Source organism: Ailuropoda melanoleuca, chromosome 10 (genome assembly GCF_002007445.2).
Source record: "Ailuropoda melanoleuca isolate Jingjing chromosome 10, ASM200744v2, whole genome shotgun sequence".
NCBI lineage: Eukaryota > Metazoa > Chordata > Mammalia > Carnivora > Ursidae > Ailuropoda > Ailuropoda melanoleuca.
Genome location: NC_048227.1, coordinates 58744226 through 58756804, shown reverse-complemented (window position 1 = coordinate 58756804; position 12579 = coordinate 58744226). Strand labels below are relative to the sequence as shown.

Genomic DNA, 12579 nt, shown 5'->3' with positions numbered 1-12579 from the left:
GGAAGGAGAAACTCTAGACTTCAGGGCAGGAAGAGTTAACGCTGCCACCAAACCTCTTTCCCTGCCTTCAGATGGAAAAAGGAGGGGGTGGTTCCTGGCAGCCGTGCTGCCAACTGAAGGATGGCATGCGAGATCGACAAATGGGGATGGCAGATTGCGCGGCTCACGGCACCAAGCTTCCAGCAACTGCTATGCTGTGTCTGTCCTCTTTCTCAGGGTTGGCTAAGGCAGCTTTTCATCCCCTCTCACCCCACCTTTCTCAAATGTATTCTCTGTAAATCTAGGAAACATGGACTAGGCCAAAATAGAAGCAGTCTCCCAGGAGGCTAGCAGAGGTGGTGCTTGTCTTGACTCATCTGGAATCCTGAGAGCGCCAGCGGAGCAAGAGGGCCGCGGGATGCCGCTTGGCTGGCCATGGGTGGTCCGCAATGTGCAGAGGACTGCCTCGGACAGTGTCATAGAGAGGTAATGTATTGTCCCACAACCCAGTCCTTCTCAAGCCCACAGGGTGCCACTTCATTAAATATTCTATAAAGATGTGAAAAATTAGACAAAGGCCAAAATTATCAATTTGTAGAGTCCATGGATTGAATCCATGGCAGAAAATCATTGTATCAGTATACAAGTCTCCTTCGAGATACAGGTTCTCTCCCTGGTTCTCAGACAGCATCTGAGAACCACCCACAAATCAACCCTGAACTTTTAGAGCATCTTTAGTCAGTTTAACCCAAGGTTGCAGATTCATACCACAGCTATGGATTTTGAAACGGCAAAATGAAGATGAATCAGGAGAGAAGATTTTTTGTTTCAAGAAAGCAGTCTGGTGTAACCAGTTCCTACGGACTTTCTCATTTTGCATAAAAATGGAATGGGCCCAGCAACAGCTAGGACCAGCCAGGGCTCAGACCAATAGGTACGCCTACTGCAAGACGCCTGACCTCCAGTGTGCCTTCCAGTCACTGCCTGCGGGGTATTCTCTTTAGTTTCAAGTATGTCATGCCCTCGCAACCACGAACGGGGCTCAGTCTCGATAGGCCCTGTGCTGCTGTAAATGAAATTGCTTTAACTGGCACGAAGCATGGAGCCGACACGGCTGAACTGCTGGCAAGCTCCAGCAGCAGCGGGGTGTTGGTGTGAGAGAGATTGGCCTCACATCGGCGAAGGAGGCTTTCCTTCTACTCAGAGACGTGGAGACTCAGGCTTCACGGAGCTCGCCGAGCCCAAAGTCCAGTCCTGGTGAGAAGGGGCAGGACTGGGACCATCTGTGCTTACAGACGATTCCCAAACTCCTTCAGCCCCTCTCCTCCTACCCCGTCCCCCTCACCTGTCCGATCCCCCTGACTTGGCCCCACAGGCATCTGTGATTCCTCACTCCCCTCATCAACCAGTCCCCGAGTTCCCTTTGCTCTGCCGTCTCAAAGCCTCCCCCTACCCCTCCCTCCCATGCCTGCTCCAGGGGCCTGGCTGTAGACTCCTGCCACAGACCCTTGATGGACTCCCCCTCTGTGACCGACATTAACACCGCTTCCTGAAGCTCAGCTCAAACATATCCACTGCCTAGTAAATGTCAAAGCCAGCGTCTGATGCCCCGTCCGGCCCGTGTGACCAGTTTCGCATGACCTCACATGGTTACTCCTGCCCACAGTCAGCCAAAGCGAACACGGTCCTCCTCGAGGCCCACACCCTTCCCACCGGGCCTTAAAATAACTGGTGTGCATAATGTTGACCATAGGGAAGGAACCATATCAAACTATCACAAAAAGAATAAACCACATTCAGCAGACTCCACTTACTTAGGAGAGAACTACTTGATCAAGTAAAGAAAACATTTTAGAAAGATTTTCAAGATGGCCCATTTAAAATTTGGGTAGAAACGTCTTATGCAGAGTGGATCTGAGAGCTGAATTGGGATCTGCAATTTGCAACACATACCCAACTTCCCACCCTCAAATGACACCTCAACACTGGTCGAACTTACAGGTGACTTGAAGAACAGATCAGTTTTACCCACGTGGAAGTCAGACTGCACTACGGCAAAAATGCTAATTAACCTTAGGGTCCTGAAAGTGGGTCAACATTTTGCAGAAGTGCCGAACCATGCAAGAAGATGGGAGAATCTAAGATACTGGAGGCTGAACCCAGAATCTAAGTGGAAGGTCATTTAAAAATCAGAAGAGAGTACACTCGATGCCTCATCTATCCATTCCGTCAGCGGCCATTCATTGAGCACCAACTGCGTGCCTCTGGATGTGGCCGTCACACCAAAGCACCAGGCAAGGCTAGAATTTCACTGTGCTCTGTTCTTTTTTAAGTCCACAGACATAAATCAGGCGTTCAGGTTCTGTGCTGAGCGGGGGAAGAGCCAGTTCCACAAGGGCAAAGCAGCAGGCGCTGGAAAGAATGAACGAGCTGAGGGCTTATTGTGCCACCCACCCGGTCAGGGGTGCAGACCAAGGCCAAGGCTGAAAAAAGGAGCGAGCTCAGCCAAATGCTAGCAGTACCCACTGGGAATGTGCCTGACGAGGGGCTGGGAAGAGAGCCACAGGGCACGCTCCTGCCAGGCAGGAGGCAGAGGGCAAGCTGGGAGCCAAGTTGCCATATAAAGGCTCCAGGGGAAGGGGTGGAGGTGCCTTCCTAACCAATCCGCACCGGCCCGGCACCAGATGGAGGGGAGAGAGGGGTCACGTTCCCTCTGGACTGTCACACAGCTAGAAAGACGGCAGACGTTTGTGCTTTCAGCCCACACTCTTCAGACATTCCAGGTCTCGCTGTCGACACGACGATTTCTAAGCATTCCAAATCAGATGGTGCCCACTGTGCGTACGTGGCCGAACATGATCGCTTACCCGAACAGGCATCTAAATGGAATGAGGGAGGCATGACTTTGAAAACAGCACAAGCAAGGACACGTCAGGCAATTCCCAGACAGTGTCTGCGAATGCTCTGCTGATGGTCTCGCCTCTGGAAGTTCTGTTTTAAAAAAAACAAGAAACTGACCGTATCTAAAAATGGGGAGGGTTAGCAGGCAGCTGCTCGATGGGTTCAAGTGATGGGAATGTAGATAAAGGTGGATCTTTTTGGACCAGGACCTTTGTAAAATATTGCCCATCTTACAAAGCTTATTTGAGGCATTTCACCGGATCTCCTGCCCAATAGATATTTACAGAAGAAATGGGGAAAAGCCCTTCATGTTCTTCCAGAAAACAAACCCAAACATATTTTGTGGAGATGCTAAATGCAGCCACGCTGACGTCAGAGGCACCTCCTAAGGCAGGCCCTGATTTGCAAGGATGATATCGACCCTGCTCATTCCTGCATTACGAGGCCCATCTGTTTGTACATTTGGCTTGTACCAAATGTAGTTTACACCATAAAGCATACAATATGTGCACATTTCTTAAATGAGATTTGTCATTTGATCGAATTTTGGTTAGCATTTGTAATAGATGTTCTACCCAATGCTAGAGTTTAGCTTTCAAACTGCATCAAGCTGACCGAAATGTTGTGTTTTGGTCTGTGTGTGTGTGTGTGTGTGTGTGCATGTGTGTGTGTGTGTGTGTGGGAACTGGTTATTAGTTGTACCATGGATCTTGGGCTAATTAACCTCCTTAGACAGGAGCCAAAGAAGTTTCCCTTGTTCTCCCTGAGGAAGTCCTTTGTAAGAGCTGGGAGGAGTGGATTCCTTTTCTCTGAGACTGTTGATAAACCAGAAACCCTGGCTGGGACCACAAGCATCAGCCACAAACAGGCCCACCTCACTGGAGGGCTCTGTGCAAAGAGGGCTGGGCCATTGTTTGTATATGCACTAATCTTCCTCAAATGTATCTGTTGCAAACTTACCACGTTCAGATATGGGTCTATACTGAACTTTCCCAAAGCAGCACATCGGCAGGAATATTTGGTGATTACTTGAACAATAAAATTTGGGGGTGATTTCACGAACTGCAATCAATAACTCATGGTTTATCTAGTTATTTCAGATTGAGGCCATTCTGAGGGTCCTGCAGTAAAAAGCCTGAACTTGCCTCTCCCAAGCGGTTCCTTCCAACCCACGCCTGAAGCCTCACCAATGTGAACGCTGCGTTATAAAGCATTATCAATGTTATCACTGGGTGTGCTCCCACGACTCCTTTTTTGTTTGTTTTCTTTTATCCAGGACTAGGCAATTGTTTTAACGTAAGTCTGGTGGAAAAAAATTCATGGAAGAGTCTAATAAGCCCTCTCATTTTCTCTAGCTAAGAAAACCTTCAGTTCTTGGTGCAAAAAGCAAAAGGCATGGTTGTCACCGCTCGGGTTGTCACGCTCGCTGGGGAAACCTACACCAACACCTGCTTTGTCTTGCTAGTTTGGCTCCACTTTGGAAGGGAGATTCACTGTCAGCCACAGGCCTGCAGAGAAAGACTGACCCTGTGTGGCTGATTTGATTCATCACTTTAAAATCTCTTGAGATTTTATAGAAATCCTCCGCAATCAATGTTGGAGAAAATTGTTTTAAGGAACCACCTTAAGGATTTATACCACAGGGTCCCAAAGCTGCTATGCATTTCGATCACTTCAGGAGCCTCTAAAAAGAGGTTCTTGGGCCCCATTCCAGACCAGAATCAGCATCTCCAAAGGTGGGGGCTGAGAACCTGTGTTTTTAAAGCTCCCCAGGTGATTCTGATGACCAGCCAAGTTCAGGAGCTACTACTGATTTAAATCAAGAAAGAATCAGAAATCTCCCCACCTTAAGACCTACTGTCTGTTTACCCATTCTTACATGGAGAAGTCAGACTTTACCTTGACAAGAGATGAATATGAATAATGTAAAAAAAGTGGGCGAGGGGAATTCTTTTTTTTTTTTTTTACTTTTGGCATTTTCTCATATAATTCCTCCCTTCCTTCCTTCCTTCCTTTTCTTCCTTTCCTTCTTTCTTCCTCTCTTTCTCTCTTTCTTTCTTTTTCCCTTCAGTGGGAAAAACAGCAGATAAGTGAGGAAATATTCTACTCCTCCCTGTAGCTGTCAGCCCTGGCACTACCTGGGTCAAAACAGAATTTCCCCGTTGGTGGACCATAGAGGTGGCAGGCACGGTTTCCTGCGACGTGCCTCACCAGCTTGATAAAATCACTAAAGAGGTGTGTGTAGGGGTTTTCCTTTTTCCTTCCTTTTCCTTTTTTTTTTTTTTTGAGGTTTTTGTTTCTGTATTCTTTGAAAATATGCTTAGCCATGAACATGATTTGATTTAAAAATGAATCTCAGAAAAATGAAATCTCTGCTGATTCCCAGTGTAGCCCTCAAGACTTTTAAGACAAAGTTCATACTGACCTCTCGGAACAAAGATAAGGTACAGAGACTCTTTCTGCCTGTTTAATTGCTTGGTGATAGCTATGTATATTAAGAGACTACCAATCTTCCAAAGTATACATGTCTACATCCCAACTTAGTCTTGGATTTTTAGAAACAAAAATAATTATAGGAAGCAATAATTCTATAAATTGCTGGAGGGTTGGTGGGTTTTCCAAAGATTAGTTCAAAGCCTCAACATCCAAATAAATCTCAGGTGTGGCAGTTTTTAGCCACTGCAGATTAATACACTCCCAGCAGAACATGCATGGTGTGGGATTTCAGGATTTCCTTTTATTTCTAAAAGAGAGGAAATACAAATCATATTCAGCTGGCCACTTGGGAACATGAACCTCAGATGCTATGCTGATCTGAAGTAATTTAAAATCCACTACTTCTGTTTTACTCTTGCATATGGCAGTTCACCAATGTGAAAAATGTGGGAAAAAATATTATTATTTCCTCCTCCAAACTAGGAAAGTGAAAGTAAATACTTAAGGAAGAAGTATTAAGATACTAGAAGAAATATTTTATAATGCTTTACAGATTCCAAAGCATTTCAAATACTCAAAATTCATTCTTTCAGCACTTTATCATGCATCTACTACGCCAAGCATCATCTCAGGTTTATCAAAACGAGGCCGGTGTCCTTCAGGAATTCCCAGTAGTGGGTGAGGCAGCTATACAAAAAAATAACCATTTGGGGAATCACGAAAGAAATACTTACAAAGATCTATGGAGTATGGAGCTTTTGGTTAATGATTTCAGGAAGTAGTTGGGACACATAACTACTTCCTTGTAGCCTGAACAATTTCCCTGCTCTTCTAAAATATTTTGGTCTTGAGGAAAATATAAACTATGTATCCATTTTTCTTACTAGAAAAAAATCAGAGATGGTCCAAAACTATAACATTTCATTCTTTAGGATAAGTAAAACACAGCATAGAGTCAAAGTATAATTTTTGAAGAGTTAACAACATGACTGTGATACAGATATAAAATTAACCCATTAAAAAATTACTTATCTCATTAATGAGGGAGCCAATACAATGGTTAAGTTGGCTCCAAGAACAATCAAAGAATTGGGTGTTTACAAGCATTAAAAAATAATGTTAGATTACTAGGTTAGATACACACCTGGCTAATAGCCTACAGGGTCATAAAACCATAACTTTTGAGGTTATCTTGGCTACCAGAGAAAAATCTACAAATTAATGTGTAACTTTATAGTGCCTGGGTTCTAATCAAATAGTAAATAGCAAGTTTAAACAAAGATACATTCTCCAGGAGAATTAAGCCCTGACTATTAAACATTTCCGCAGCATGACTTTGTCAGGACATGTAGCCTCCCAGCCCAACATCTTATTTCTAAGTTTTGGATAATTTTTCTCAATTATAGTGAAGTGGTTAAGGATAGGGATACTTTACATGGGTCCTTAGCTCTGGGTATACTAGCTGGGTGTACTGGCTATGCTTAAATCTTTAAAATCATATGCGGATGCGAGAGGAATTGAGGGTCTTGAAAGTCTTCACAGAGGAGGGGACATGAGAGCTACATCTTGTAATATTAATTGGCCCTTCAAGATGAGAAGTGACAAGGGATAATTCATCAAAGAGTCCCCTCAGGTCCACTCACTAAGAGTCTATTCATATTCAATTTCATTTAAGACTTTTTTAGCTGATACTTTTAACAAGTTTTATTATGCGTTTCCCCTCCTAATTGTAAGCAAATAATCACAAAGGGTAAGTGAAGATTACCAAAGGCAGAGTTAACAATCAATAGAAAGGAAAAAGAATGAAATCTACAAAAAGAAGACACAGACATTTAAAGAATCAGACTTGTGTTCCCAGGATGGGGCAAATAGCCTCTAGAGCAGTAATTAATGCTCGTAATATTGACCTATGGCATCAAGAAGAGGTTAAATAATTTTTAGTGTCTTTAAGAAGGCAAGGAAATATGTAATATATCTGAATATGATTTTTACTACAATGATAAAAATAATTTCATAAGTTAAGCATTTCTTTGATGGTTCTGGAAACAACATGTACTATATATAGTCTGCAAGGAGCTCTGAACACAAAATTATCATATGGATCAACAGAGAAAAATATGGCTTTGAAACACCAATTTTGCTTTACAAATAACTGTTGGTCCAAAGTGAAAAGTAGTTCACCAAGAGGCATGGTAAAATTTTATACTAATTAAAGACAGTTAGTCCCTTGAACGAGAAAAAGCACACTCTTAACTGTGTTGACGTCTCAAGTGTCTCATATTGGCAAGATACCAGGATATTTGTCTATTTACTAAACATGGCCATCATCCGAGCTATAATCAGAAAAACAAACAGCTATCTACTAGTAATGCTACAAAACAATAGGACTATTTGTCAGTACTGAACTGGTGGGTTTTCTTCCTTTTTAAAAATACAGGTTATGACATAACTTGAAATCAAACTGTTAAACGGAAATGTTTTCTTTCACCCACATTTGAAAATTCTAGTGCAAGCGAGGGTGTCTTCTCCAGTTATAGTTATCTAAATCATCCATGATCAAAACACCAAAGCAAAAGAGAATAATGATGACAAAATGAAATTACAATAAAAGTCCATAAAATAACATTTCAAAATAATATCCATAGCTAAACTTTTTAGGTATAAGATCTAAAAGAATTCTTTTAATGCTATAGTAAAGTATCTTTTCTACCATTTAATTTTTTCCTTACAAAAGAAAACCAGGAATAGGAGTGCCTAAGCTTTTCATCGGATTAATTCACTTGTCCAAAGATTATAGTTCAGATAATATATTGTACCAAGATCTAGATTAATAAATGCTTAATGGACACTTCAATTAATAGCAGATTAAGAATACTTTCAGGTAGATTAATCAAATCCATTCTTCCCCTGACATAGCAAATTCTTGTACCTTAAAATCTTTCAAAGGGTATAATTTAGAGAAAATACAAAATATGTAGGGGAAAGCATCTGTAACCAAATACTCAGAATCAGAAACTCAAGTACATATTTGTAAATCACTGCTTAAAAGCTAAATAAAAACTTAACACTTCAAGCAAGGTTTTATCATCTTCAAAATGTAGTAATGGTATAATATGAGCATAGAAACTTCTCTGTCATCTGTATAACCAAAAAGAGACTAGTAACCTTTTAATAAATTAGCTAATAATAGCATCAAATCTGACCAACTTAGTCACTCTCAGCAGAAGTATTTGGCTGGGTAAAAATAAGTTCAATGCTATTTGTGGCAAATAGGGATTATATTTTGAGGTGGTTTTGAGATGGCCAAGATAAACAAACACAAAGCTTTACATTAAAATGTTCTTAGTATACACATACATTATTTGGTTTTAAACTTAGTATGTGATTCTGAAATTTTACCATATTTGAAATGAATATATATTGTGTTCATGTATAAAATGTCTCACTAAAGAGTTGATGTTACTTTAATCATTTATAAAGCTGAATACAAATAAACTGCATTTAATGAATATTCAAAAACTTATAATAAGGCTTAATGTGTGTACTATTATTATTTTATTAAGGTGGAGTCACTTGTGACTACTTTCTTTTTTTAAACAGCTAGATATATACTTTTACCATATCCATCAAAACCAAATTATTTTCTTTCTAATACTTACCTTACTTTAGAAGAATTTCATCTTCTAAATACTCAAGTGTCAAAGAATTAGAGACTTTCAGGGCTAGAAGAATCTTTAGAGTATAGCCAGTATGGGGATCCCAAACTTTACTTTGCATCAGAGGTCCCCGTGGTTCTCATTGACGTGCAGATGGCCAGCCCCCCTCAACCCATCTGACTCAGCGAGCCTGGGTGGGGCCTGGAAATAACCCCCATCCCACCCCAAGAGGATTGTCATGTAAGGGTCTATAAATCACTGGGAGGAACAACAGTGTGCACCCACCCTCTTCCCTAAACTGGCAATCCTACCACATCAACCATCCTATTGTAGCCATTTCTGCCTCAAACTACTCCCTCCTCAACGGGGAACTGTCTCCTTGGGGCCGCCCATTAACACAACAAATGGGAGCTTCTGATAGAAACTGGTATATTCAAAACATAAGGCCCCTTGACCTGAGCTTACACAAACACACCAGTGCAAAGACATTGAAGAATTAAATGCATGAAGCACTGACCTGTTTCTGCTGGTATTTGTTTATCAGTTTCAAAAACAAGGCGTAACATCTGGAATAGTTGGCCAAGGCTACACAGCAGTCATGGTAAGAAGTAAGTTTGCTGCAGAAATGCCAAATGGGAAAATAAAAATAAACTTTGTTTTGTTTTTTTTCTCAGAAAGTTCAAATACACATAGGGTTATTTTAAATGCAGACTTTCAAAGTGTTGGCCAGTGCCTGAAAAGGACTCTAGAAATACTCCACACACCAGTCCAGAGAAGCCACAGGAGGCTTGCTGTCTGCTCTAGACTCTGGGGGCACAGAGGGTTGGGGGGNTGGGGGCTTTGAAAAAGAGAAACCTGAAGCCTCTAAGACACGTATATGGTGTAAATTTACACCATCCATATTGTTCAGAAAACACAAACTAAGAAATTTATACAAATTCTGTTTGGATACCAACCACTGAATCCCTTGGGACCCCATCAGAAACAAATGTTAAACTGTTTGAATATACTAGGCTGGTAGTGATATACTAATATCAGGCCAACTAGACCTGAAAGCTAAAAGCCTTGAAAACAGCAAAATTTTGAAGGCATGCAAATAAGCAACCAACCAAAACCCACAAGGCAGTACTGACAAACCTACATCAAATTGGGAGATGTTCATAAACCTCTCACTAAGTGATAGATTAATAGGTAAAACATCATCAATATTGTAGAAACTTGACCAGGTACCAGGCCATTAACAAGTCTCAGTAAATATTCAGAGAACTGGTGTCTTCCAGCTCACATTCTCTGGTCAAAGAACAATTAAGTTAGGAAATCAATGTAAGAATGCATATCTTAGAAAACATACTTTTGAAAACTTAAAAACATAACTTATGGGTCAAAGAAACATAAAAGTTTAAAAATAAAATACTGAGACCTGAGTAACTAAAAATACCACAAATCAAAAATTTGTGGGATACAGCTAAAGCACCATTTAAAGGAAAATTTATAGTCTTCAGAAGGATTTTTAAAAAGGAATTGAATTTCTAACTAAAACAGGAGAAAAATATAATATATCCAAAGATAGTAGAAGAAAAGGGTTAATACAGATAAGAAGAGAAGGAATATAAGAGAAAACAAACCTACAATGGAATGGATCAATAAATCTGCTGGTTCTTTGCAAAAACTAATAAAATTGGCAAACCATTGGCGAGACTGATTGAGAAAAAAGGAGAAACATCATAAGCAATTAAAATAAGGAGTGAAAATCAATATCAACGAGGCAGAGGCAGTGTGACATAGTGGTTAAATTAAATGTATGGATTCCAGAGCCAGACCACCTGGTTTGAATTCCAACTGTATGATACTAAGAACAGTACTGAGCTTCTCCATGATTCAGTTTCTTTATACATAAAATGAAGACAATAATGACAGTACTCACCTTTTAAAGTTGTTATAAGGAATAAATGAATTCATATTTGGAAAGTGTTCAGAACAGTGCCCGGCACATAGTAGTCACCATGTAAGTATTTGTTAAATAATATTAGTAAATATTATTAGTAAAATAATAAAAGGGGACATGGTTTGAAATGCAACAGAGATTTAAAGGATAATAAGAGAATATTTTGGAATGACTTTATATTGTTTGAAAACTTAGATAAAATGGGCAGATTCCTATAAAAAACATAACTTTCAGAAACTAACCCAAGTACAAATAGGAAATATGGCTGGATATACAACCATAGAAAGTGAATCAGTAGTCAGTGATAGTCACACGTTAATGGGTGCAGACACACACACCAGGATAAAATAGCTTCTCAAGGAAGTTCTACAAATTTTTTCAAGAAACAGGTAAGTTTAATTTTCACAAACTCTTCTAGAAAAGAGAAAAAGCGGGAATATTTCCTAACTCATATTATGAGACCAGTATAGACTTAACACTAAAACCAGACAGGACAATATGAGAAAGGAAAAGTACACGTTAATCTAATTCACAGATGAAAAATCCTAACCAAAATATTAGTTAATTAAACTGAGCAATATATAGTGATTTAACCTGAGAAAATCTATTAATCTGCGATCTAGTGTATTAATGAATTTTTAAAAATCCACATAATCAAAATAGATTCAGGGCAAGCATTCAAGAAAAGTAAACATCCATTAGTGTGAGAAAATTCTTCCTTAACCTTCTGAAGGATTATACAAAACCTACAATAAATACTATTTTTAATTGGTAAAACCACAAAAATATTTCCTTTAGAGTCAGGGGAAAGGCAGCAGGTCCAACACTCTTACAACTTCGTATGGGACATCCTGAGCGATGCGGCAAGGAAGAGGTGGGGACAGCAGAAGACTTGTAATAATTGGGGGAAAAAAACCCCAAATTATTCTTTGCAGACAAATTGCATAGAAAATCCAAGAGAATCTACAGACTAACAGTTAGACCTAAATTTCATCAAGATTCCTGGATAAAGATTAATAAGCAAACATCAATACTGTTTATATAAACCAGCAACAACCTATTAGGAAGTATTTTATACACATATTTTATAGTCGGCATGTGCTACTACATTACTTTCAGGTGTACGACATACAGATTCGACAATTCTATACATTATAACATGTTCACCATGGTAAGTGTAGTCGTCATCTGCCACCATACAAAGTTATTACAATATTACTGACTATATTCCCTATGCTGTACTTTTTTCCCCTGCAACTTATTTATTTTACAAATACAAGTTTGTACCTCTTAATCCCCTTAAAAATATATTTAAAGATTGCATTCATAGTTGCAGCAAAAGCCATGAAGGAATAAATCTAACAAAAGACATGCAAAATCTTTTTGGAGAAAATTATAAAATTTTATGGGAAGACATTAAAGAAAATGTCATGAATGTTTATCGATGGAAGACTCAGTATCATAAAGGTGTCAGTTCTCCCAACTTGCTTCCCAATTGCTCTATATACTCAGTGTTATTCCATGAAAAACGCTAAAGTTCCTACCAAGAATCCTTAGCTGATTCTCCAATTCTTGAGAAAGAGGGAAGAATTTGGATCTTAAAGGAGAAAAGGGCTGAAGGATCCATCTTATCTTATAGCAAGACTAATCTCTAACGGTAAA

General features: G+C 39.8%; 1 protein-coding gene across 3 annotated transcripts in view; it reads right to left on the bottom strand.

Moving 5' to 3' along the window:
* Positions 1–12579, bottom strand: part of ARMC2 (armadillo repeat containing 2) — a 100369-nt gene that overhangs the window by 21247 nt on the left and 66543 nt on the right. For all 3 annotated transcript variants that reach the window (XM_034668953.1, XM_034668954.1, XM_034668955.1), the window contains one exon: positions 9490–9589. In XM_034668953.1, coding sequence (XP_034524844.1) covers positions 9490–9589 — 100 coding nt within the window. The remainder of the gene's footprint in view (positions 1–9489; positions 9590–12579) is intronic.